Raw genomic sequence first — 26407 nt, forward strand, 5'->3', positions numbered from 1 at the left:
TGGGAAGTATTTTGACATGTACATGGGTACCTTGGTCGTGTAGTGTCAATCTTGTAGACCAGGCCCATTCCAAGTTGCTGTACTCTGTCGTCTACTCTAAGCCAGGGCTGAGTCGTCCGCAAACAGGAACAAGTTGCAGTCACAAGCTGACGACATGTAATTTGCATAAATTAGGAACCAGCAGATTTCAGCTGGTTTACTGATAGGCCCAGTCTGCAGGATGTCCCCTCTCAAACCTATAGCTATTTCCTCAAAGTTCAAGCATATAAGGGCTCACACACCACCTAGTTCAACTGCAAAAGCCTCAGAAAGACTTTCCACCAGGCACAAATCCTCTCCATCTCCTGGACTAAGGTAGGCTAAACTCATTTTGGTTCTTCATTTCTAAGGCATTTAGTTTAACTTTTAATAATAATAAACTGTATTTGTATTAGTACCTTTCATACAAGAATTGCAGCTCACAGCAGCAAAAAGACATAAAGCACATAAAGTGCAGACATATAAAATCACATTGTTTTTCACATTAAGATCTAACATCCTAATAGGCCATCTTGTTTATGGTTTGATTCTATTGCAGTTTTAAAATAGACAATAATAAAAAGAGTAAAATAGAATATAGACAGAGTAAAATAGTGCAATAGTGCAGTGCAATAAAATAGTAGAATAGAATAGACAGAGTAAAATTATGCAATAGTGTAGTGCAATACAATAGCTCTGAATGACTGTTTAACAGTTTAAAACCGTCTTTACCTTCCACATTTTAAAACCTGACAGTCTTCCTTCCTGTTTGATACCCACTTGTGACCCTTCGAACCCCCCTCGCAGGGCAAACCTCCCTCTCAGGGCGCAGTTCCTCCCTCTCAGTTCTAGGCCTGGGTCCCCCACACAGTTTTAAAACCTGACAGTCTTTCTTCCTGCTTGACACACAGTTCAAGAGTAAAATAGAATGGACAGAGTAAAATAGTGCAATCTACAGTACAATCAGCAGCGGCGTGTATTAAAAGGCTAAGGTGAAGAGGTACGTTTTTAGCTTATTTAAAAAAATATTTAGAGATCTAGCTTCCCTAATGTCCATAGGTAGACGGGTTTGTGAAGGCTGCGTCCCCGATTTTCTTTAGGCTGTGGTTGGGAACCTTTAATAGACCAGTAGTAGATTATCGTAATATTCTAGAAGGCACATAGTTTACTAGATAATTTGCAATGTAGCTTGGTCCTGTTCCATTTAGTGCTTTGTATATAAGGAGGAGGACCTTGAAATCAATTCTAAATGTTACTGGAAGCCAGTGCATGGTAGCTAATACTGGACTGGTGTGGTCTCTCCTCTTCTAGTTAGTAGCCTAGCTGCAGAGTTTTTAATGAGTTGGAGTCGGTCTGTGTTTTGTTTTTGGGAGGCCGGTGAGGACGCATTACAGTAGTCAAGTCGAATGGATCCGTTTTTCAGCGTCCTTTTGAAAATGAGATTGAAAGTGAGCTGGATGCAATCCTACCTGGAGGGGAGAGAACAGATGGTAGAGGTAAACGGTACTCTATCCCCCCCCCCTCACAGTGAGCTGTGGTGTTCCACAAGGAAGCATACTAGGACCGCTACTCTTCCTAATTTATGCAAATGACATGTCGTCAGCCTGTGACTGCAACTTGTTCCTGTTTGCGGACGACTCAGCCCTGCTGGTCTCTGACAAGAACAAGTTGCAGGTTGAAAAAACCCTCAGCTCGGAACTAGGCAAAATCTGCATATGGCTCGCTGATAACAAACTATCATTACACATGGGCAAAACAGAGTCCATTCTCTTCGGTTCAAATAACAAACTCAGCAAGACCGACGGCTTCTCAGTTGCAGTGGGTGACAATATTGTCACAAGGAAAGACGAAATTACCTATTGGGTTCCATCCTAGAGGCAAATCTTTCCTGAGACAAAATGGCATCCAATGTAATAAAAAAAAGTCAACCAACGAACTAGATTCTTGTACCGGATCTCCTCTCTGGTAAACAAGAATACCCTGAAGACTCTGGCAGGAGCACTCATTCAAGGGTACTACGACTATGCGGGGACCTCATGGTACCAAAGCACCTCAAAGGCGCTTAAAACAAAATTACAAACATCACTAAACAAACTGGTCAGACTACTACTTCAAGTTTCAAGTTTCAAGTTTCTTTAATAGTTGTCATACAGAAGTACAGAATACTTTTGTACAAAATGCTTCTTACTGTTGCGCTCCAGAGACTGTGCATGACAAGATAAGTATGAAATAAAAACATAGTAAAAATTAGAAGAAAAAAAAAGAGGTCACAGTGTTCAGTTTAGACATATGTACAATGTTCGTAGACGTAGTTACCATACAATATACAATACTGTGCAGTGTACTAATATACAATACTATATAGTGCAGTTTAGGTACAATTCACAGTAGGTGTACGAGTTGTAGTGCAAATCCTTTATCAATAAATATAAAGTGTAAGTGTGTTTGTGTGATCTAAGTGTGGAGAGTGGGTGCTGCAGTGTGTTGTTTGTTTGAGTGAGTGTGTGTGTGCGTGTGGGTGTGTGTGCTGTGTGCATTTGATGGTTGTTGCATAGTGATTATTGTTCGTTTAGTGATTATTGTTCGTTTAGCAGCCTGATGGCCTGGGGATAGAAGCTCCTTCTGAGTCTTTCTGTGCTCGCCATAAGACTCCGGTATCGCTTGCCTGACGGCAGCAGTTCAAAGAGGCAGTTGTTCGGGTGGCTCGAGTCCTTAATAATTCTCTTAGCCTTCCCCTTGCACCGCTTGTTGTAAATGTTCTGGAGGGTGGGAAGCCCCCCTCTAATTGTGCGTTCGGCTGAACGTGTCACTCTTTGTAGTCTGCTACGGTCTTGTGCAGTGCTATTCCCAAACCAGGAGGTGATGTTGCCGGTCAGGATGCTCTCTATTGTACATGAGTAGAAGTTCCTAAGGATCTTCTGGCTGACTTGGAACTTCCTTAGGCGCCTGAGGAAGTAGAGGCGTTGTCGTGCCTTCTTCACAACACTGTCAATGTGTGTGGTCCATGACAAGTCCTCGGATATGTGGGCTCCGAGGTACTTGAAACTGTTCACTCTCTCAACTGGTGCCCCGTCGATGCTGAGGGGGCTGTAGTCCTTGACCCCCGACCTCCTGAAGTCCACAATCATCTCTTTTGTTTTGCTGACGTTCAGGGAGAGGCAGTTCTCCTGACACCACTGTGACAGGTTCTCTACCTCTTCCAGGTAGGCCCTTTCGTCGTTGGCAGAGATCAGGCCCACCACTACTGTGTCATCAGCAAATTTGATGATGGTGTTGTTGTTCCGCTGTGCTACGCAGTCATGTGTGTACAGGGAGTAGAGGAGGGGGCTCAGAACACAGCCCTGGGGGGCCCCTATGTTGAGCGTGATGGATGAGGAGGTGCAGTTGCCTGCTCTTACCACCTGGGGTCTGCCCGTCAGGAAGTCCAGGACCCACTGGCACAGGTCATAGTTCAAGCCCAGGTCCCTGAGCTTGGCTATGAGTTTGGAGGGGACTATGGTATTGAATGCTGAGCTGTAGTCGATGAACAGCATTCTCACATAGTTCCCCTTCCTCTTGTCCAGATGTGATGCTGCTGTGTGCAGCACATGGGCTATGGCGTCCTCCGTGGACCTGTTGGGGCGATATGCAAATTGCAGAGGGTCCAGGTTGATGGGGAGGGAGGAACAGATGTAGCCCTTCACTAGCTTCTCAAAGCACTTCATGGCTATGGAGGTGAGGGCTACAGGGCGGTAGTCGTTGAGGCAAGCGGGCGTAGATTTTTTGGGTACAGGGATGATGGTGGACTTCTTCAGACAGGTGGGGATGACGGCCTGTTCCAAGGACAGGTTGAAGATGTCAGTGAAAACCGGGGCCAGTTGGTCGGCACAGACTTTTAGGACGCGGCCGGGGATGCCGTCCGGTCCTGCTGCCTTCCTGATATCCACTTTTTTAAAGATCCGTCTCACCTCATGCTCTGTTACCCTGAACACTGAGTCTCCATCAGCAGACCCCCCCCCCCCCATTGCCGTGGTTTGTAGGCTGGTGTTGTTATTCACAGCCTCAAACCTCGCATAGAAGGAGTTGAGATCATTTGCTAAGGAGATGTCACTGTTCAGTTTGAGGGGGGTTCCTTTGTAGTCTGTCATTGTTCTGAGGCCCTGCCACATGCCTCTAGAGTCAGCCTGTTCAAACTGAAGTTCAACTTTATCCCTGTAACGCCGTTTTGCCTCTATTACTGCTCTCCTGACGTTGTATCTTGCCATCTTGTGTTCTTCCATGTTGCCTGTCACCAGCCCGGTGTTGTATGCTGATGTGCGCACTTTCAGAGCCTCACGGACGGATTTGTCTACCCAGGGCTTTTGATTTGGGTAGATATTAATTTTGGTGGTGGGGATTATTACTTCTACCTGAGTACAGACATAGTCAATCACCGTTTCGGTGTATTCGTTAATATTGGCTGTGTTATCACGGAGTACACTCCATTCTGTGCTTCCCAGCACTGCTTGGAGTGACTCTACTGACGTCACGGTACTTGACCTTACCCCCAGAACCCACCTCACCCCTGCCCACTTTGACAACCTAGGATGGCTTAGAGTAGACGACAGAGTACAGCAACTTGCAATGGGCCTGGTCTACAAGATACACTATACGACTAAGGTACCCATGTACATGTCAAAATACTTCCCAAAGGTCAGTGAATACCACAACCACTACACCAGAGGAAGCTCAACAAATCATGTTAAACCCAGATTCGGCTCAAACAAGGGACTAAACACGTTTCGCAATTATGCCACATCAATGTGGAACACCCTACCCAAAGCTGTAAAGGAATGTGAATCCCTACCCACATTCAAAACCGCTCTTAAAGAGCACCTACGGGAGGCTGCAATTCGAAACTGGCCACTGTAAATGCCCAAAACCCCCACCACCTCCTAATAGACAGTCTCCTCCCCACCGCATGTATATATTCCCTCCCCGCCGTATGTATATTTCTCTCCCACCCACCCACCCACCCCCTCCTAATGTACAGTCCCCTCCCCATCATATGTATATACTCTGTCAGGATCTAAGGGTAACAGTAGTGTATATTTGATTATACAACGGCATGCAAATTTCTCTATTCTGATTGGCTGAAACAGTCCATTTACACGTATGTATCCTTCATAATCCACGCTCCTGGTCCCAGGACCCGCCCACCACCGAATCACATCACTCCGCCGGATCACTCCGTCGGAAAAAACAAGATGGCGGACAATAATCTTTAACAAATGGATATGTTGATAGCGTCATAACGACTAAATATAAAGCGATTCTGTCAAGGGGAACGTGTTAGTATTTTAAACAATGTTGGATGATGTAATTGATGGGTCTTGACTAAATCTAGAACAAAAGAAAAATCGCGGATTGATTGATAGATTAATTGATTGATTTAAATTTCTACTTCCTTCTTGCTACTGACTGCAGCGTTCTCTCTCACTGTCCGAGTCGACGCTGGCGTACCCACAAACACACACACACACATACACACACACACACACACACACACACACACACACATACACACACACACGCACACACACACTGTGACACACACACACACACACACACACGCACACACACACACACACACTCCTGTCTGGCACAGCGGGGGAGTCAGACTGAGAGAGAAGCAGCGCTGTTTTAAGTGAGCATGGTCTATTGAATTGATTGATTGGTTGATTGCTAATTTTATTACTGTACCCCTGGTTTCCAACTGGTTAAGTTTAGGCTAAAAGAAATAAATAAAAAAATAGGGCGAAGAAAACGTTTTTTTCCTATGCATTCCCTTAACAATTGTGTGTATTGAGCCGTACTGTATTGTACCCATTCTGCATCTGGTAATAAAATTTTCAATCAATCATTCCAATAATACACAGTTGGATGTGTTAGTTGGTTGGATGCACTTCAAGCTGCTTCCACATGAGGCAACTTCTCTCAATCATTCCAATAATACACAGTTGGATGTGTTAGTTTGGTTGGATGCACTTCAAGCTGCTTCCACATGGAGTTGTGGGAACTACTTTTTCTGGCGGATGGTTTTTTCAATAAATCTTCGATTAATGTGTGTTTATTGTATAGAAATAAGGTTGGATGAATCTGGCAGTTGTATAAAAGCTTTACACCACGTGCAGTCGTGATTTGTGACCAATAAACCATGCCTAGGGGGGTCTAACGACCCTCGGCTGCGCCTCGGGCCTAACAACCACCCCTAGGCATGGTTTATTGGTCACAAACCACTCCTGCGTGTGATGTAATGCTTAAATACCGTTTATGTCACAAATGTATCAGTACTAAATACCTATATGTCCCTATGCCATAAATGTCATGTATGTTGTGTATGTCATAAATGTCTATATGAATTGAAAATGGGGGACCCTGATGGAAACAAGACAAACGTCTTTTCTCAGGTCTGCATCCCCTTAACAATTGTGTGTATTGAGCCGTACTGTATTGTACCCATTCAGCAATCTGTTAAATAAAGTTTTCATTCATTCATTCATTCATGGCCGTACCTACGGTACCTTAGCTGATGGTGGAAGAATGATGTTTTTGTCACCTTGTTGATGTGTGATTTAAAGCTTAGGTCTAAGTATATAATAATAATAATAATAATAATAATAATAATAATAATAATAATAATAATAATAATAATAATAATAATAATAATAATAATAATAATAATAATAATAATAATAATAATAATAATAATAATAACTTCGTTTTATATAGCGCCTTTCAAAAGACCCAAGGTCGCTTTACATAGGGGGGAAAAACAAACAAAAGTAACAAACATAGCTGGGCAGACACAACATACAAAGTGGTAAATTAGGGGTTAAAGGCAGAGTTGAAGAGGTGGGTTTTGAGTAGTTTTTTTAATGGCATCAAGCCATCAAGACTTGTAACTTCGGGTTTGATCCAAGGAGTAAGTTGCCCCATATTGCTCTGTAACATTTATCTTTTTGTTATAGGACCGACTAGGATTTCAGTTTTGTCGTTTGGAAGTTGTTCGTCATCCATTTGTTTATTGCTAAGAGACAGGCGGAAATGTTTTGACCAACTCTAGGCTACTGGCTTCAAGGAGTTATTGTCAGCCAACTCAAGGGTTCTGCAGCTATGCAAATTTAATGTGATGTGGATATGGATATGACTTTCTATAAAAGGCAGCTGATGGTTTGACAGTACCCTATATTAATTACATAAAGTTACCATAATTATTTGCATAGACTGTAATAGGCTACCATTTAAAGACAATTCCATTGAATGGCCCCAGGAATTCACCATGGTATTAGATGATAGCCTGTATTGTTGTACTTTGAATGCAATGCAGCTGTTCATGCTTAAACACCGCTGTCAGTTTGAAAGCAATACGACCCAACACAATACATCTGACAATCACATGCACATATTATGTACCCATTTCATTTTAAGGTTATTCAGCTATAAGTTGTCTCTCTTTGTTCCAGAATGCTCCTGTGTGTTTGTGTGCTGTTGCTCGCGGCCTCAGCTCTGGCCCAGCCTCTAGACGAAGCCACCCTAGACGCCCACTGGGAGCAATGGAAGATCACCCACACAAAAGAATACAACGGCCTGGTTAGTTTATGACTGTCTGTATTTCTATACGGCCTACTATGGGCGGGATCCTCAAAGGGTTTGCACGGCTTTTTCCGACGCAAAGCCGCGGTGCATATCGCTCTCAAAAGACGCGCAGCAGGTGAAATGAGGTTGCTCATGCGTTCCGTCAGCATTGTGTCCGTGCAATTGGCGTATATTTAAATGAGTTTATGGTCGGAACATGTCCCCTTTCTATGTAAATGAGCCTCTTCACAGGTGATCATGGCAGCAGTAATTATGCAGGCTTGACAGTGAAAGAACATTTCGAAGGAGAATATCAAATCAAGGATGATATTGAGCAGCCACCCAGAGATCCCATGCAATCGTATTTATTATTTAAATATTGTTATTTAACGTTGTGGGCTTTGGCATTATAGCTCTTATAAACAGAATCTAATTTGTTCAACAAATATAAAGCCACATGCGGAGATATATAGGCCTATCGCTAAGTGGCGCGATGACACACCATAAACATTCCGTTCATTACACAAATTAAGCAAGCTCTATACATTACAAAGTAAACTAAATACAATACGAAATGAACGGAATACTAAAGAAAATAGATCTTATTAACAGTATCTAACTTGTTCGAGAAATATAAAGCCACATGGAGATAGTCTTCCAACCAAATGCTTGGTTTTGAGATGATCAATACAGTAAACATTTATTTCTGATAGGCGTGCTGATCAACAGTAATGCAACATCATGATTATTATGAAGTTATTATTATTATTATTATTATTATTATTATTATTATTATTATTATTATTATTATTATTATTATTATTATTATTATTATTATTATTATTATTATTATTATTATTATTATTATTATTATTATTATTATTATTATTATTATTATTATTATTATTATTATTATTATTATTATTATTATTAAATGAAAGATAACTCCTCTCCTTCACTAGAATATAATATAATTATGAAATCATAGGCTTTACAACAGAATAAAGAGATTGAATACTATTAAATGGGATAGAAACTAAATTAAATATAGCACAATAGAATAATAGTGCTATATTATTCTATTGTGCTATATTTAATTTAGTTTCTATCCCATAGTATTCAATCTCTTTATTAAGTTGTAAAGCCTTGGCCTGTTACGTATGGGGGTGAGTAGTGAGTCCAATGGTGGAGGAGACAAGGAGAGACGGAGATAGGTAGCTAAGGATGTGTCTTTATTAAAACACACAGCAGCGATAATCCAGGAAAGACGCCAGGCGTCGTCTATGCCTTCTACAACGCTGTTCGGTTTCCGGGTTCCTCTGATTGGCCACTAAGCCCACGTGACCCTATGCTAGCAGCACGCCCCCCTTATCGCCGCCAGTTATCGCTTACGCCCGCGCATGAGCCGCGACAAGCCCCTTCAATGACAGAGCTCTCATATTTGCGAATACATAAACTATATCTTAAATTATGGCTATGTGTCTAATATGGCCGTCGCTTATCAATGACTTGTTTTGTTTACATCAGGGTGAACGCTGTTGCATTCGCAAATATGAGAGCCAGCAATACGCAGCTCCAGTTAACCTAATTTATACCGTAATGAATCATTAAAAAAATATACCGTTAACTGGAATATGTTGTTTCTTTACACATATGTTGGATTATGTAATTCGTTTGTCATGACAAACCAATAAAAAATCGCTACTTTACATCAGGGTGAATGCTGTTACGCTGCCACCACCCACTTCAATGATAGAGCTCTCATATTTGCGAATGCATAAACTATATCTTAAATTATGGCTATGTGTCTAATATGGCCGTCGCTTATCAATTGACAGAGCTCTCATATTTGCGAATGCAACAGCGTTCACCCTGATGTAAACAAAACAAGTCATTGATAAGCGAGAATATATAAGATATGAGAATGAAAATCCATCTATTTTTGCAAGCCTCTGCTTGCTCTGGTAAGGGTTTTTCCTCATATTTTGCTGTATTCCCTTTCACTCACTTCGATCTTATTATTGTTAGCGTTTGTTATTGAAACCATAACCATTTCAATGAGGATATGTTGATAAGTAAATGTACTTATTATGCATCAAAAGTAAAAGTACATAATCTGTATGACTGTATGAGCAATCAACCCTTGATGCATTAACCTTTAAGTCTGTTTTGAAGTATCTTGAACAGAAGTGTACTTCCATAGTCAATCAAAACACACCGAAGTGCTCACGTTATGCATCAGCAGAAAGTACACAATCTTGCACATGACACTTGCATGCAGTGGTGCAGTCGTAATATGGGAACTGCCCGTACGCCACGTGCACGCATGCGCACAGAACAGATTATTATTATGCAGAATAAATAGTAGGAAACATGTTTGTATAGGAAATTACTAGTTTTAGTTTAGTTTTTGTAAATATTGCCTTGAAATAGAGAAGCTGAAAAAGGTAGCAAGATGTAGCCTTCAATATATAAAGAAATTATATTGTCAACAGATATGGTTGAAAAACAAACAATGTTTTAAATGTAATTGTAGTTACAATTTCTTTAATTGAATGAACTTAAACTAGAAAAGTAAATACAAACTAAATTAACAATGTAACTTAGTTTACAGAAGGACAGTTTCCTTCTGAAGCACAACTTAATGCCTCATCCTTGATCCTTCCAGTCGGGACCATTGTCACATAGTGAGAGGTTCCACAGCTCAAGCAAACCCCCACCAACTTTGTTATGCTATCGGTATCCTATTATTATGCAAAGTCTAGGTGATAGACTGTGCCGGCCACCGGGTACTTTGCGCACGGCGCGACGAGTCCAGTGACAATTGTGAACGCATTTGTGTGTGCGCGCGCGTGTAAATCCGTGCGCGATTGCGCATACTTCTGCTCAGCGAACTACTAGGACGGCGTGGTACCCCGTCCACCCACCACTGCATCCCTGCTCGCACGTACGTAGGCCTACAGTATTGATGTAATAATGAGATCAGAACAAGAACAGACTTATGTGGTTCTTGGTCCTGAAGGATTCATGTGTTTGTGTGTCAGGATGAGGAGGGGATCCGAAGAGCCATCTGGGAGAAGAACACACTCATTATTGAGGTTCACAACCAGGAAGCGGCACTGGGCATGCACTCCTACGAGCTGGGCATGAACCACCTGGGAGACATGGTGAGTGGACCATAGGCGGCGGGTATATAAGGCCAGGGTAGGCTAGGCCTACCCAGATCGTTGTGCTGGGAATCTTGAAATGTATATGTGCGCAGGCTGCTGGCTATTGTGTGTGTCTTGTGCTGCAGCCCGCTGGCCAAGGTGTCAACGACAAAGGTGTCAATCGGCTAGGTGGCGGCGTTTAACATTCCAGGTACAGGCAGTAACCAATCACGCATAGGCTTAGGTTAAATAATGTAGCCAATCACATCATTCACATGATCATCCTGATCCTGCAGGCCGAGTAAAGCAAAATTCTGCGTTCCGAATCTCCGCCCGCTGTTGCTTTATCTTGGCATACAAGGGCTTGCTCTAAGTGTAAGAGGACATGATGAGAGTCAGAGTTAACAATGGTTAATCTATTATTGGATGCCTTCATTTGAACACTTAATTTGCACTATATATTAAATGAGTGGGGCTCAGGAAACATTTTGCGCGCATATTGCCTATACCCAAATATGAATCTCACCTGCCGCCTATGACTGGACCCTCAGGTCGCTTTCACACCAGAGCTATTTGGTCCAGACCAGACGGACCAGAGTTCGTTTCCTCGGATAGTCCGCTTGGTTTGGGCTGGTGACTGTGAATGCGGACCAAAAAAGCGAACTCTGGTCCGCCTGAAAACGTAGGTCTCGGTTTGGTTCCAACAAGTGAACCCTGGTGCATACTTTTGTGGTGTGAATGCTCATCGGACCAAACGCAAGACCAAATAGGAAGTGACCCGATAAACTGTGCATCTTGGTGAGAAGGAAACAAAACAAACACTGCTGCGCTGTCCCGCCTGCTCTACTTCACTGTGAAACAGAGAGAGAGAGTCCCTGCTGTCAGCGGAGTATGCTGTGTGCGCGTGCGTGTGTGTGTATGTGTGTGCGCTGGGCTGGGCTGCTTCGCAGAATAATGTGGTGTGTGTGTGTGATGTGTGCGTGCTGGGCTGCTTCGCAGAATAATGTGGTGTGTGTGTGTGTGTGATGTGTGTGTGCGCTGGGCTGCTTTGCAGAATAATGTGGTGTATGTGTGTGCGCTGGGCTGCTTTGCAGAATAATGTGGTGTATGTGTGTGCGCTGGGCTGCTTTGCAGAATAATGTGGTGTATGTGTGTGCCCTGGGCTGCTTTGCAGAATAATGTGGTGTATGTGTGTGCGCCAGGCCACGTGAGCGGATCGGCGCGGCCGAGAAATCCGCTCTTCGCTCTTTAAAGCTTGGTCCGCTCCGCTAATCGCTCATGTTGACCCCGCCCCCAAGTCGCTCTCCGCTCGCTCCCCGCTCACCTTGAATCGAGCGCTCCCCACTCCCCGCGCCAGATCGCTCAGCAGTTTTTTTTTTTTTTTTTGGAGCATGGTGTAAATTAGCTCAAACTACAACAGTCTACACCCCCTGGGCCCCTTAACAATTGTTTGTATTGAGCCGCATTGTAATTGTAGCCATTCTGCAATGTTAAATAACGTTGTTTATCCATTCACTAGTTCTATTAAGCGATGATAGGCTAGCCGAGCCACAATGCTATGGTCGCTGCCATTAACGTTAGCATGTAAGCTAACGTCAACAACAATGGCGTCGATACTTTTTCTACCTGGAGTGAGTGTGGGCGTCTCTACAGTGACAAAGCCTGAACAGGCTAGCCTATCACAGGTTCACCCTTCTCATTGGTTGAAAATGGCCTTCATGTTTGTACATCGCCATCTGTTGCTTTGGCATTGTACTGCATGTATATATTACATCAGTGTTAAACCACTGTGAGCGGCCTGGAGTGGATTGGAGCGGAGGAGAACTCTCGCTCCGGACGTCGCGCCGACTCATTTTAAAACCCACTCCTCGCTCACGTCAAAACCGGCCGCTCCGCGCCCCGCGCCGCTCACGCTCCGATCCGCTCACATGCACTGGTGTGCGCTGGGCTGCTTCGCAGAATAATGTGGTGTATGTGTGTGGTGCGCTGGGCTGCTTCGCAGAATAATGTGGTGTGTGTTGTGTATGTGCGCTGTAGAGCTGTCCCCGAAGCCTGTTTTTGGGATTCTATATATGCAATAGACGAGCGCCCTTTTCGATCTCGTGACATTGTTCAGAAAGTTTGGTGCACTTGACAAATTGCAGTGTGAAAGCAAACCGAACCAAATGAAGAATGCACCAAACTATATGTGAAAGCGCCCTCAGTCTGAGCGTCAAACATAGACTAGCTGAGGACTCTCTCCCATGGCTTATAGAGAGGCTTGTAGGTGGTGACATGAAAGGTTTGATGGTTGATGGTCATTTCAGTTTTACCTTGGTGCCAGCTATTTTATGAATGATTACATATGTTATATAGTCATGGTAAAATTCATGGATCACCATGGTAACACTTCTGTATGTGTCATCACGCATCCCAAGGGGCAAGTGCCGGCAATAGGGTTTCACTCAAAAAGCTTTCAAGTTGTGGCTTTTAGCGGATGCACACTGTCTGCTACCATCTGTATCTTTTAACTCACACATGAAAACACTGTTCTAGCAACAATTCCCTGTGCATTGGGCTGCTGACCATTAAATCAAGTCCAGTCAGTGACACACGTCAGCTCAGGTCGTGACTGATGGTTGTTGTTGCATGAGAAGGCAGAGACCCAGGTCTGTGTAGCAGAGATCACATATCAAAACTAGGTGGTATATATAAAACTTGCTTGTTTAGCTTCCATTTATACATTTTTGTTCCAATTTATTAGTTTATGGAGTCTGTGTGAGATGAAGTATTCCGAATAACCCACCAATTTCACGTCTAGGTGGCGAGCAAAAGAAGGATCCATTTTCATTTTGACTACAGGTGAAATTAAAGAAGGTTAGCAGATGGTCTATCTGCGTTTCTTAGCTTCTCACACACTCGTGTATGTTATTATGTGTATTAGAGGTTTCTTGTGATATGCAAATGCTTGGCTTTAATTTCCCTTTTTAAATGATTACTAATGAATAACTCCAACGGTCCACTGGTCAAGTTGTCTTGACCACTGAAGGTGGTGCCAGGTGTGAAATGCTAAAAATTAACCAGCTACCTAACGAGCCATATCATCTATTTTCTCTTAATCCTGCTATCTCTCAACTCAATTTCTCCATCTTTCTCTCTCATCTGTGTCTCACGTCTGCATCATCTCTTTAACCCTCTCAATTCACTGCTCATACTCTATCCCCTTCTCCTCTCTCTCTCTCTCTCTCTCTCTCTCTCTCTCTCTCTCTCTCTCTCTCTCTCTCTCTCTCTCTCTCTCTCCCTCGCTCTCTCTGTCTCTCTCCCAGACATCAGAGGAGGTGGTTGAGAAGATGACCGGCCTCCAGGTACCCATCAACAGAGACAGGAGTTATACCGTATCCTACGACAAGCTGGAGAAGCTGCCCAAGACCGTCGACTACCGCAAGAAGGGCATGGTGACCCCGGTCAAGAATCAGGTCAGAGGGCAAAGGGCAAAGGACAATAAGAAGAAAATACAACATATATAATGAAGTCAGATTCCCTCCAAAGCAGGAACAAGGGTTGAGTCAGTGTTAACATTAATGGGGTAGTTCGAGTTTCTTTATTAGTTGTCATACAGAAATACAGAATACTTTGTATGAAATGCTTCTTTCTGTTCAGAATTTTGGAACCCTATTTCCTATTTACCAATCATGTTGTTGATCATACTAGCTCCAGCTAGTTACCCACAAACCAATGCAACATCAATGGGGTCCATCTCCTTTCTGTACAAGCTGACTGATGGTAATTGAAATCTACTCCACAGTGCAGATCCACAGTAGATTTCAGTTGTCTTCACTCAGCTTGTACAGACATGAGTGTGAGGAACAATATGGATTGTGCTGAGATGACTCTACAGATCAACATCATCATTGGTAAGTAAGATGGGTCTAGGGTTAAAAAATAAATAAATAACTACTATCCCGTTAACTCAATCAGCGCCAGGGGTCGGGGCGCCAGGGGGCGCTAGAACGCCATCGCTTTAATCAATGGGGAGACTGCGAAATTTAAATATATCTTATATTATAGCTATGGGTCTAATACACCCGTCGATTGTCAGTGAGTTGCTTCCAGTCAACATGCACAAACAGATTGTTTTTTCATCCGTACATTTCCGTATATATAGTTTTGGTGATTCTTAGTAATCCCAGGAAAAGACGCGATAATAGCGTTTTAGTGGAATACACTTATCACGTTGTCATTTTTCGCCTGATTATCGAATCTTCCTGAAATCAACGCTAGATTATCATTATTATCCTTCCTCGTGCATACATGAAATGGCTGCACGCCCCCCTCCCCCACCGCAGCCAATGGTAAAAAGCCACACACAGTCCACACACACAGCTTCGATCGCGGTAGAAAGAAATATCAGATCAACGCAAGATTGGATATATAGAGTCCTTACCTGGTCTCTGATGTAATGCAAAAAAAATAATCCAATTATCTGATCGCCATTCCAAATACTGCTCGTGGAGGTCCGTCCCACATTGTCCAGCATTGCATATGAAGGGGGGGGGGGGGCAGCATCACAGATGCATAGTTGTAATGTAAACCCTCTCCTGCCGGAGTATTTAAACCCCGCTCACATGGCTCAGACAAGTAATTAGAATAATATAAGCCTACTGTTCATTCATTAGACATGTAGGCTACATAGTGTATTCCAATATCTGTTCTATTGATTAATGATATATTTGAAAGAATGCAGGTTATACAGTAGCTATATAAAACAAATTTCTGTCCCATTGTACCAATCATATTATATTATTGCATGTTGGCTATAACCTGAATTCTTTCAAATGTATAATTTCTTTTCTTTCTTTTTTGCTGCGTAGTAGGATTATTATTTTGTTCATTTTAAATCTTTTTATTTTCACTTTAAGTTCACTTACTAAAGAAAACAAGTTAAGCTTTGAAATGACAGAATTGGAAGAAAAACTAACTACCTCATTCACAATTAAAGGTAAAATCAGTGAACTATATGAAATTCTAACTAATGAATGCCAAACAGTCTTCCCAGCTCTATTAAGGTGCTGGGAGACGGACCTGGCAACAAAATTTGAAGAAAACAATTGGCAAGACATCTGTGATCCAACTTTCTTTCCTTTTACAAGCAATAAGATCAAAGAAAGTCATTTCAAATGTATGAATAAATTCTACCATACTCCTGTAAAAATGCACAAAATCTGGGAAAGAAAACTCACCAAATTGCCCAAGATGTAAAATCAAAGAAGGAACATTTCTGCATATGTTCTGGCAATGTAGCAAATTGAAGCATTTCTGGAACAAGATTCACACGAAATCTGTCATGGAGCTGGAATTTGAGTTATCACCATGTGTCTATCTATTAAATAATATAACAAACTGCCACTTAGACCAAAATAAATGCAGACTGTTGGTATACATAACATATTTTGCAAAGAAATGTATACTTCTTCTATGGAAAAATGAAATTTCACCAACATTCAATATGTTCATAGAACAAATATCTCAGTTTCTTCCCTTAGAAAATATAACGCTTGAAAAGCACAACCAGGGTCACTTATTTCAAGAACTTTGGAATCCACTCTATACTCAGCTGGAAATTCATAATGTAGTCCTATAAATGTGTCATATCTAATATAACAGACATGGAGTTTTAGCAGATTAGATTAGCTGATCTGTTGAGGCTCTTTGTCTGCGTGTAAGTGCCTGGTTGGTTGCCTGAGTAGGGTATATCTGCAGAGCCACAGAGCCCAATGTCTGGGCGGGGCTTCGTGGCGTGGACGGGCTTGAGGCGGGGCTTCGTGGCGTGGACAAGTCTTGTGGCATGGACAAGTCTTTGTTGGAGTGCACATGTGTGTGGACTGGCTTTGTCAAGTTGTGGCTTAACATTATGCACTGAAATAACGGGAGCATGTCTATGTTCCCCGGGTTCTATGTTCCCCGCTTTGATTGATTGATTGATTGATTGAAAATTTTAGACCACCAGCCCTGATTCCAAACTCTAACCTTAACCAGTTCGAAGAGGGCCTAAGCTTAACCGTTCGAAACAAGGCGGACATTAATAATTAATAAAATTATAAAAATTCATAACATTTTCAATCTATTAATCAATCAAAGCGGGGAACTGTCTATCTGTATGTCATGTTATGATGAATTGAAAATGGGGGACCCTGATGTAAACAAGACGAAAGTTGTGTATGTCGTAAACGAGAGAGAGAGAGAGAGAGAGAGAGAGAGAGAGAGAGAGAGAGAGAGAGAGAGAGAGCGATCGCAAGCGAGAGCCCCCCCCCCCCCCCCCCCCTTATCCGATTTCAAACTAGAAATGGTAACAACAGCTGAGGTACACATAAAAAAAACTGAGCGCCCTCCAACCTAACAAGGCCACTGGCCATGACAATATCCCCTCCAAATTCCTCAGAGACTCAGCAGCCGCCATCACCCTAGTCATCACACACATAATAAACCTCTCCATAAAACAGGGACACGTACCCAAAGACTTCAAAATTGCGAGAGTAACCCCCCTGTACAAAAAGGGCAGCAAATTAGACTCAGGCAACTACCGCCCTGTTTCTATTCTTACCTCCATCTCGAAAGTCATGGAAAAAATAGTATACGAACAGGTCGAAAAGTACCTTGCGGAAAAAAATCGAATCTACAAATTCCAATCTGGTTTCAGAACATCCCACTCCACTGACACATGCCTTCTCTATTTGAACGACCACAAGCAAGAGGTGGACGTGGGCAAATACTGCGGCATAGTCATGCTGGACTTACAAAAGGCCTTCGACACTGTCAATCACTCCATTGATTGATTGATTGATTGAAAACTTTATTAACAGATTGCAGAATGGGTACAGTACAGTACAGCTCAATACATACAATTGTTAAGGGGATGCAGACCAGAGAAAGACTTTCGTCTTGTTTACATCAGGGTCCCCCATTTTCAATTCATCGTAACATATATGACATACATGACATACAGATAGACAGTACTGCTACATCTATACATTTATGACATACCAGATTTGCAATTACAGTACTGTTTGTGATACAAAAAGAGTCCAGAAAAAAAAGAGTATATACATTTGACGTAGCAACTGTACATTGGATTGGGTAGGTGGGGGTGGGGGGGGACTGTACATTGGAGGTGGTTGGGTGGGGGGGGGGGGTTGGGTAGGAGTGGGGGGGGGGGTGGGTAGGAGGGGTGGGTGGGGGACACTGTACAACTGTACAAACAAAACTGTACATTGGATTATTGACAAGACCATACTTGGTAATTTACTGTACATTGGAGGGGGTTGTGTTCTGACATTTACAGGGGCCAGTTTCAAGTTGCAGTCTCCCTTAGGTGTTTTTTGAGAGTGTTTTTGAAAGTGGGTAGTGATTCACATTCCTTTACAGCTTTGGGTAGGGCGTTCCACATTGATGTGGCATAATTGCGAAACGTGTTTAGTCCCTTGTTTGAGCCGAATCTGGGTTTAACATGATTTGTGGAGCTCCCTCTGGTGTTGTGATCGTGGTATTCACTGACCTTTGGGAAGTTTTTTGTCATGTACATGGGTACCTTGGTCGTGTAGTGTATCTTGTAGACCAGGCCCATTGCAAGTTGCTGTACTCTGTCGTCTACTCTAAGCCATCCTAGGTTGTCAAAGTGGGCAGGGGTGAGGTGGGTTCTAGGAGTAAGGTCAAGCAGTAGTCTGACCAGTTTGTTTTGAGATGTTTGTAATTTTGTTTTTAGCGCCTTTGAGGTGCTTTGGTACCATGAGGTGCAAGCATAGTCGTAGTACCCTTGAATGAGTGCTCCTGCTAGAGTCTTCAGGGTATTCTTGTTTACCAGTGAGGAGATCCGGTACAAGAATCGAGTTCGTTGGTTGACTTTTTTTATTACATTGGATGCCATTTTGTCACAGGAAAGATTTGCCTCTAGGATGGAACCCAGGTAGGTAATATCTTCTTTCCTTGTGACAATATTGTCACCCACTGTAACTGAGAAGCCGTCGGTCTTGCTGAGTTTGTTATTTGAACCGAAGAGAATGGACTCTCTGATTGACAAGATAAAAGCAATTGGTTTTGATAGTCTATCAGTGAGCTGGATGCAATCCTACCTGGAGGGGAGAGAACAGATGGTGGAGGTAAACGGTACTCTGCCCCCCCCCCCCTCCCAGTGAGCTGTGGTGTTCCACAAGGAAGCATACTAGGACCGTTACTGTTCCTAATTTATGCAAATGACATGTCGTCAGCTTGTGATGCAACTTGTTCCTGTTCGCGGATGACTCAGCTCTGCTGGTCTCTGACAGGAACAAGTTGCAGGTTGAAAAAACCCTCAGCTCGGAACTCGGCAGAATCTGCACCTGGCTCGCTGATAACAAACTATCATTACACCTGGGTAAAACAGAGTCCATTCTCTTCGGTTAAAAAAACAAACTCAGCAGGACCGACGGCTTCTCAGTTACAGTGGGTGACAATATTGTCACAAGGAAAGATGAAATTACATACCTGGGTTCCATCCTAGAGGCAAATCTTTCCTGTGACCAAATGGCATCCAATATAATCAAAAAAGTCAACCAACGAACTAGATTCTTGTACCGGATCTCCTCTCTGGTAAACAAGAATACCCTGAGGAGCACTCATTCAAGGGTACTTCGACTATGCTTGCACCTCATGATACCAAAGCACCTCAAAGGTGCTAAAAACAAAATTACAAAATCACAAAACAAACTGGTCAGACTACTATTCTACTATGCACTCAGAGTGTAGCACTCAAGCTGGGCATTGCTAGATGAGAAATACTACACATACTGCTGCCAGCGCTGTACCCTTCCTGCTGACTTGTTGTACACAATTTGTGAGTCACTTTGCATAAAAGCGTCAGATAAATTCCTAAATGTAAATGAGTCAGTCAGAACCCAGTCTGTGGTTAGCTTTATAACATGTGCTTATTATTATTATTGCTTGAGCATATTTTCTTCCACTGACAGAGTGTGTCCCCCTTGTCTTCCCCAACCTACCACTGCGATCACTACAGATAACCAGTACCACAAAGTACCAGTGTGGTACACGTAATGTACCAGTACAACAGCAGTGTGGTACACTAATGTACTATACATTATTATACATGGTTATTATTATTATTATTATTATTATTATTATTATTATTATTATTATTATTATTATTATTATTATTATTATTATTATTATTATTATTACATTCAACAAATGAACACAGAGAAACAATATGCAAGGACATAAAACAGGGACTATTGGATAAGGAGTAGACGGAGAGGAAGAGGCTATTACAAAAAATAAAGATGAAAATATGCTTGGTAGCTTTGGGTGATTTGAATACAGAAGAGTCGTACAGTATGAATGAAAACATTTAACAATTAAGTTGGGTTTACTAAAAGCACAATTACATTGATCGATATGAAATTATGTTGTGAAATATAGCAAAATAATAATACAATTAATAATAAATGTTATTTCCCAATATAACACAATACTGATATTATCTGGCTCCCAACAGATAAAAAAAAAGCGTCCCCTTTAAATCTTGGTCCAAGAGTGTCCCCTTGTGGTGGAACAACAGAAGACACCTTTCTCAATCTTGCTCTCTATCCTTCCTCTCTCCCACATACAGGGCACCTGTGGTTCCTGCTGGGCATTCAGCGCTGTCGGGGCCCTCGAGGGCCAGCTGGCCAAGACCACAGGGCAACTGGTGGACCTCAGCCCTCAGAACCTGGTGGACTGCGACACTGAGAACTGGGGCTGCAGAGGCGGCTTCATGACCAACGCTTTTAAATACGTGGAAGAGAACGGAGGCATTGACTCAGAGGATGCCTACCCATACATTGGCATGGTAACGGATGTGTCTTAACTGTTACTCTATGCCCTAAGATCATATTATTAGTAGTAATGGTTACATATTATATTACTGATGTTGTTACTTGTGGTTGTAGTAGGGGTAGTAGTGTTTATTCAAACACAAAAGTCAAACACAAATGTAATCAATGTTGGCCTTGATGGAAACTAATGATCGATTCTCCTCCTCTCTCTCTCTTATCTATAGAACCAAAAGTGTCAGTACAAGGAGGCAAACAATTCTGCCCAGTGTAAAGGCTACAAGGAGGTTGAGAAAGGCAATGAACAGGCCCTCGCTGTGGCGCTGTATGATGTGGGTCCTGTGTCTGTGGGCGCCCACGTCAAACTAACCACTTTTCACTTGTACAAGAGCGGTGAGCCACTCACACACTGTACTCTCTCCCTGTATTATTGTCAATCATCAAATCTGGCACATCAGCACCAGGGGCGGAGCTAGGGGGTGGCTACCTGGGCTCAAGCCCCGGATGTATTCTGAAAAGCCCCGAATCTATTTAAATTTTTTTTTTTTTTTTTCTTTTTTTACAATTCATCATTGTTACATGAAAATATGTTTGCACCAGATTTAGCAGAAGCTAATTTCCATCTGTGGTCTATCCAGCTGCTAACTGTATTTGAGTGAGTTAAGTCTTGGTGTTATGGTAGACTCAGACCTAAGCTTTAAATCACAATCAACAAGTTGACAAAAACTTAATTCTTCCACCTTAGAAACATAGCTAAAGTACGGCCATTTATAAATAAAAAGGACGCTGAAAACCAGATCCATGCCTTTATCTCAAGCCAACTCGACTACTGTAATGCACTCCTTACCGGCCTCCCGAAAAAATACGATGATAACTATTTTATTGCAATGCACTATTGCATTATTTTATTCTATTTTACTAACTATTTTATTGCACTGCACTATTTTACTTTGTATCAGTGAATCATAGACGCCTGGCCATAAGAGCATTCGGAGCATCTCTGCTCTCCCACTATTGAACTTGGGGGAGCAAAGGTATGATCTTGCTCCACCACTTTTTGATTATATGAAAAATATGATATATCCCCCCCCAATATATAAATCTAACCATAACTACGTTATGGTTAACTGAGTTTTATAGTGAAAAGAGCAGCTTTATTGGTCAAGATTGAAGGCTCTATATTGCAGGAAATTGCACGTACAGGTTCATTAAATTCAAAAAAAATCTGTCGTGGAGGGGGTCGTGTCTGACCCCCTCCTACCCACCCCTTGCCTGCAAAAAAAATTAAAAATTAAAATTAAAATCAAAAAAAAATTAAAAATTAAAAAAAAAAAAAAAAAAAAAAGGGGGGGGGGGGGGCCCATCTGGGCTAAGCCCCGGATCTCCTACAATCCTAAATCCGCCCCTGATCAGCACCCATTGCACGCCTGACCGTTCTGGAAAGGCAATCCCTCTAAAATGAACCCTCCTACGGTTTCTTGCTCTTATTCTTTCCTATTAAGGTTTTATGGGATCTTTCCCCTTATCTTCACTGAGGGTTAAGGTTAATCTGACCACTAGACAACTTGTTGTACAATAGCTGAGCATAATAACGTTCAAAAATCACAATCACGGCGAGAGCCTCTCTCTCTCCCCCTGCTTCCACGCCCTTATTTGGGCAGCTTCCTACCTAACTATAACCCTGTCTGCCTGGTACCTAAGGAATAAACAAACCTAAAACACTCCATTCTCTCTCTCCCTGTGTGTTCTGCTATTGGGCTCAGCTACCGCTGCCGTAACAGGCATACTGTATCTTCACATTGAATATGGACTAGACAGCTATTAATGCTGTGTAGCCTATAGATATTGAATAGGTTACATGTAGAATTGGTTGTTGCAGATATATCTTCATATTGAATGTGGAATAAACAGCTATGCATTTGCTGTAGCGTATAGATATTTAATAGGTTACATTTACCAAGCACACTAGCATGTCTTCACGCCAGTTTAGCTTGTCCTACTGTCAAACCAACGCGAGTACAGCAAGATTTGTCCTTGCGTTGTACCTGAACATAGGCAAGTGGCATAGTGTGCACAGCCTGGCATAATGTACAGAGTGACGGGTCACTAAGGAAACCATCTCTCTCTCTCTCTCTCTCTCTCTCTCTCTCTCTCTCTCTCTCTCTCTCTCTCTCTCTCTCTCTCTCTCTCTCTCTCTCTCTCTCTCTCTCTCTCTCTCTCTCTCTCTCTCTCTGTACAGGTGTGTACTACGATCCCAATTGTTATCAGAAAGTGATAAATCATGCCATGCTGGCAGTGGGCTATGGAGAGACCAGCCGTGGCAAGAAATACTGGATCATCAAGAACAGGTGGGACCTAATCGCCCAGTCTTAAAGGAGTTACTCAGTTACTGAGTTACTCATCTCACGATGCCTTGAATTCCTGAATCTTTTTTTATTTGCATTCCTCCACCGTGAACATAGAATCCAAAAACAATAGCCATACAACAACAGCAAAACAAACTCACAGAACTCGTGCAGTATAATCCAAGCCTAATTCATCCAGTCGTATGTTCAGTAAACAAACACATGTATTTTAGCTGAAACCTTGCCAACTAAACATTTTTGGGATAACCCCACTCACGTACGCCTAACGTGCCTGAGAAATTGTGTGTGTTTGAACTCTGCTCCCACTCACCACCCTGACGCTTGACGTGATGTAAATAGTGCAGAAAGTGGCATCTCATAAAGGAGACTTGGATTATACTGCACAAGTTGTGTGAGACTGTAAATGGTTCATAGTGGAGGAATGCGAGAAAAAATTTCTTCAAAAATCTTCATGAATTCAAGGCATGGGGAGAGTAATTGATATACAAATTAAATGTTTAGGTGAAGTGCTCCTTTAACGGCATCCGGTGGTTCACCAGAGATGGGACAGTTGTTTGTCTACTTTCAGCTCTGCCCGTAACATTTGATATGACGTCTGACAAGTTGACGAGTTGAAAAGACATTTGACTCCTGGTGATGTTGAACACCTGTCTCTCTCTCTCTCTCTCTGTCTCTCTCTGTCTCTCTCTGTCTCTCTCTCTCTGTCTCTATCTCTATCTCTGTCTCTCTCTGTCTCTCTCTCTCTCTCTCTTAAAATGGTCTCTCTCACTCTATATCTCTCTATTTCTGTCTGTCACAACAGCCCGCTCCAGGTATAATTTGTTAGATCATCAGACCTTTGGTTGTTGTGACACTATCTTTCTCTTTCCCTGACAGCTGGGGTAGTAGTTGGGGCAGCAGAGGCTATATCAAGATGGCACGAAACCGGAGTAACCTCTGCGGGATCGCCGACCTCGCCAGCTACCCCATCGTGTGAAAAGATGAGTGCTCAAAAGTGGCTGAAACCATATTATTCTTGTTCAAGGTACATTTTTGTTTTTGTGCTGTTTTATCATTATTATTTTATTATTGTTATTAATCCTCTTCAAAAATGTTTGCGAAAATCCATGTGAGATGGTAAATGGTAGAGATGTGAAATTTGACCCATTGGTTAGAACAGGGGTTCCCAAAGTCGGGGTTGCAAGCCAGTGGCGTCGTTAGCCGTGGGCTTCCAGGGCTTTAGCCCCGGATGTTTTTTCTCCTAGCCCCGGAGCTTTAAAAAATAATAATAATAATAATAATAATTGTTTAAATAAAAAAATAAAAGAAATTGTAATTCTTTTTTTTTAAAGATGTCAGCATCCCCATTGTCTGTGCTGAATGTTTGTTAGTGTTTGGTATTTTCTGTTGGTTTTTAGTACTTTTAAACATCCATTTTTAGTAAGTAGTTTTGATCCTATAATTCTTTCATTCACCGATTTGTGGACTTTTTTTTAGTGTCCTGAAAGGCGCCTTATAAATCAAATGCATTATTATTATTATTATTATTATTATTATTATTATTATTATTATTATTATTATTATTATTATTATTATTATTATTATTATTATTATTATTATTATTATTATTATCATCCAGGAGGGAAAAGACACTTTGGATAGTAGGGACTGCATCTCTGCCTGTCCTGACCAGGAAACACTTTGCAACTGTGATCTCCTCTGGCAATAGTCCTCTGGCAATATATTGTAATGTGTGGCGAGGGGTTGCAGCAATTCCACTGAGAGAAACTGGTCTGAGGCTGGATAACATGCCTGTATGCCTTTCATAAGTTGTTATCCAACTCATGAGAACCCCCTCCACCCCCCCCCCCCCCCCCCCCTCTACTTTACATTTGATATATTGCAAATATATGCCATCACACACACTGGCATTTAAAGGGTTAGAATGATCAAATGAATATGTGGTGTTATGATCAGGGCTGAAGTTGAATAAAAGATTGTATTTTTGATCAATTACAAAAAAACTGAAAATCCCTAAAAATCTGTGTTGTTGCTAATCATACATATGCTAGCCTGTTTTTTAACAATAATTTGTGATGCCATCACAAACACTGGCATTTAAAGGGTACAAATAAAAAAAAAACCTGCACCAGAATGCAGGAAATGAAGTCTTTGTAACAAAAAAAATCCTGGTGGGGGACCCCCTGCTTAAAAAGTGGCCTGACTGGGGCTATATATTGCACTATATTTCCTGGCCTGAATGATTTCCCCAGTCCGGCCCTGGTTAAAAGCCTCCAATGCTTATTAGTGTGTGTGCGTTTGAACGTTTGCATGTTTCAACCATACATTTCCATTTATAAAAAAAAAATATATATATATATATATATTATTTTTTAGTTTTTTTTTTACCTCCTATAATAGTGGGGGTCGCGGCTCTCTGACACCGTTATTTGGGGGTCACGGCCTGAAAAGTTTGGGAACCCCTGGGTTAGAAGGGGAACATAAACACGGGAGCTGGAGTTTACTTGATGGAAAGATGGCAGAGACACCTCAGGGTCCAAGATTAGGGTCCAGCCTGGCCACCTCATCCTCTAGTGAGGAGGAAATATGTCGTTTACATATACTGAGATGAATAAGGCTGCTAAACCTTTCCACGTGTTTGTTTCCTAACTAAACACCAGACTCACACAGGCTAGAAGTTGTAACTCAAGGTTTTGTTCCCAATTAACAATTAAAATAAGTGATCTCAGCCTAACTTATCTGCCCTTCTCCAAACCAGCTAAAAGACAACATTAAATTCACTGAGATGTCACTGGAGAGACGTCATCAGTGCAGAGGCCACCTGTGTGATAGATAACCTTGCATGGCAGCTCACTTAGCGAGCACAGACCATCTGACGGGTTAATAGTTGGCTGGACAGGAAGCTGAGAGAATATCAGATGCCCATACTTAGATGTGTTGTTGAATAAACACAAAACTACCAACCAGGAGATGTGTTGAGCATACATGGCTATTCGTTTTGCAACTCCCTCCTTTTAACACTGTCTATATAATGAGTATGTAACCAATTATTTTTCATTCTAATCCCATTGACTCTGTACTTGATGTTGTATCCACATTTGCAAATATTATTAAAGGAGAATTCTGAGTATTTGACCCTTTTCTCACATCTTATACTGTATGTGAATATGCCATTTCTACGACAGCACAGCTTATTGTTTAATGAACTGAAATCTTTTTGCTTGCCTGTTTGACTTTGTTTTATTGATCTATTGATTTTATTGAGACAGCATTGACTTGGAATAAAGTTGCTACAATGTAAATATATATATATATATATATATATATATATATATATATATATATATATATATATATATATATATATATATATATATATATATATATATATATATATATATATATATATATATATATATATATATATATATATATATAT

At 41.7% G+C, this 26407-nt stretch overlaps 1 protein-coding gene across 1 annotated transcript in view; it reads left to right on the forward strand.

Annotated features, from left to right (window-relative positions):
- Positions 1-309: 309 nt before the first annotated feature.
- Positions 310-26407, forward strand: part of LOC311246461 (uncharacterized protein) — a 58964-nt gene continuing 32866 nt past the window's right edge. The window contains exons 1-8 of the mRNA XM_084336615.1: positions 310-354; positions 7503-7629; positions 10659-10781; positions 14069-14218; positions 20401-20619; positions 20830-20995; positions 22842-22950; positions 23845-23938. Coding sequence (XP_084192741.1) covers positions 7504-7629; positions 10659-10781; positions 14069-14218; positions 20401-20619; positions 20830-20995; positions 22842-22950; positions 23845-23938 — 987 coding nt within the window. The 5' untranslated portion in view covers positions 310-354; position 7503. The remainder of the gene's footprint in view (positions 355-7502; positions 7630-10658; positions 10782-14068; positions 14219-20400; positions 20620-20829; positions 20996-22841; positions 22951-23844; positions 23939-26407) is intronic.

This window comes from Notolepis coatsorum (assembly GCF_963971535.1).
Source record: "Notolepis coatsorum genome assembly, chromosome: 19".
Classification (NCBI taxonomy): domain Eukaryota; kingdom Metazoa; phylum Chordata; class Actinopteri; order Aulopiformes; family Paralepididae; genus Notolepis; species Notolepis coatsorum.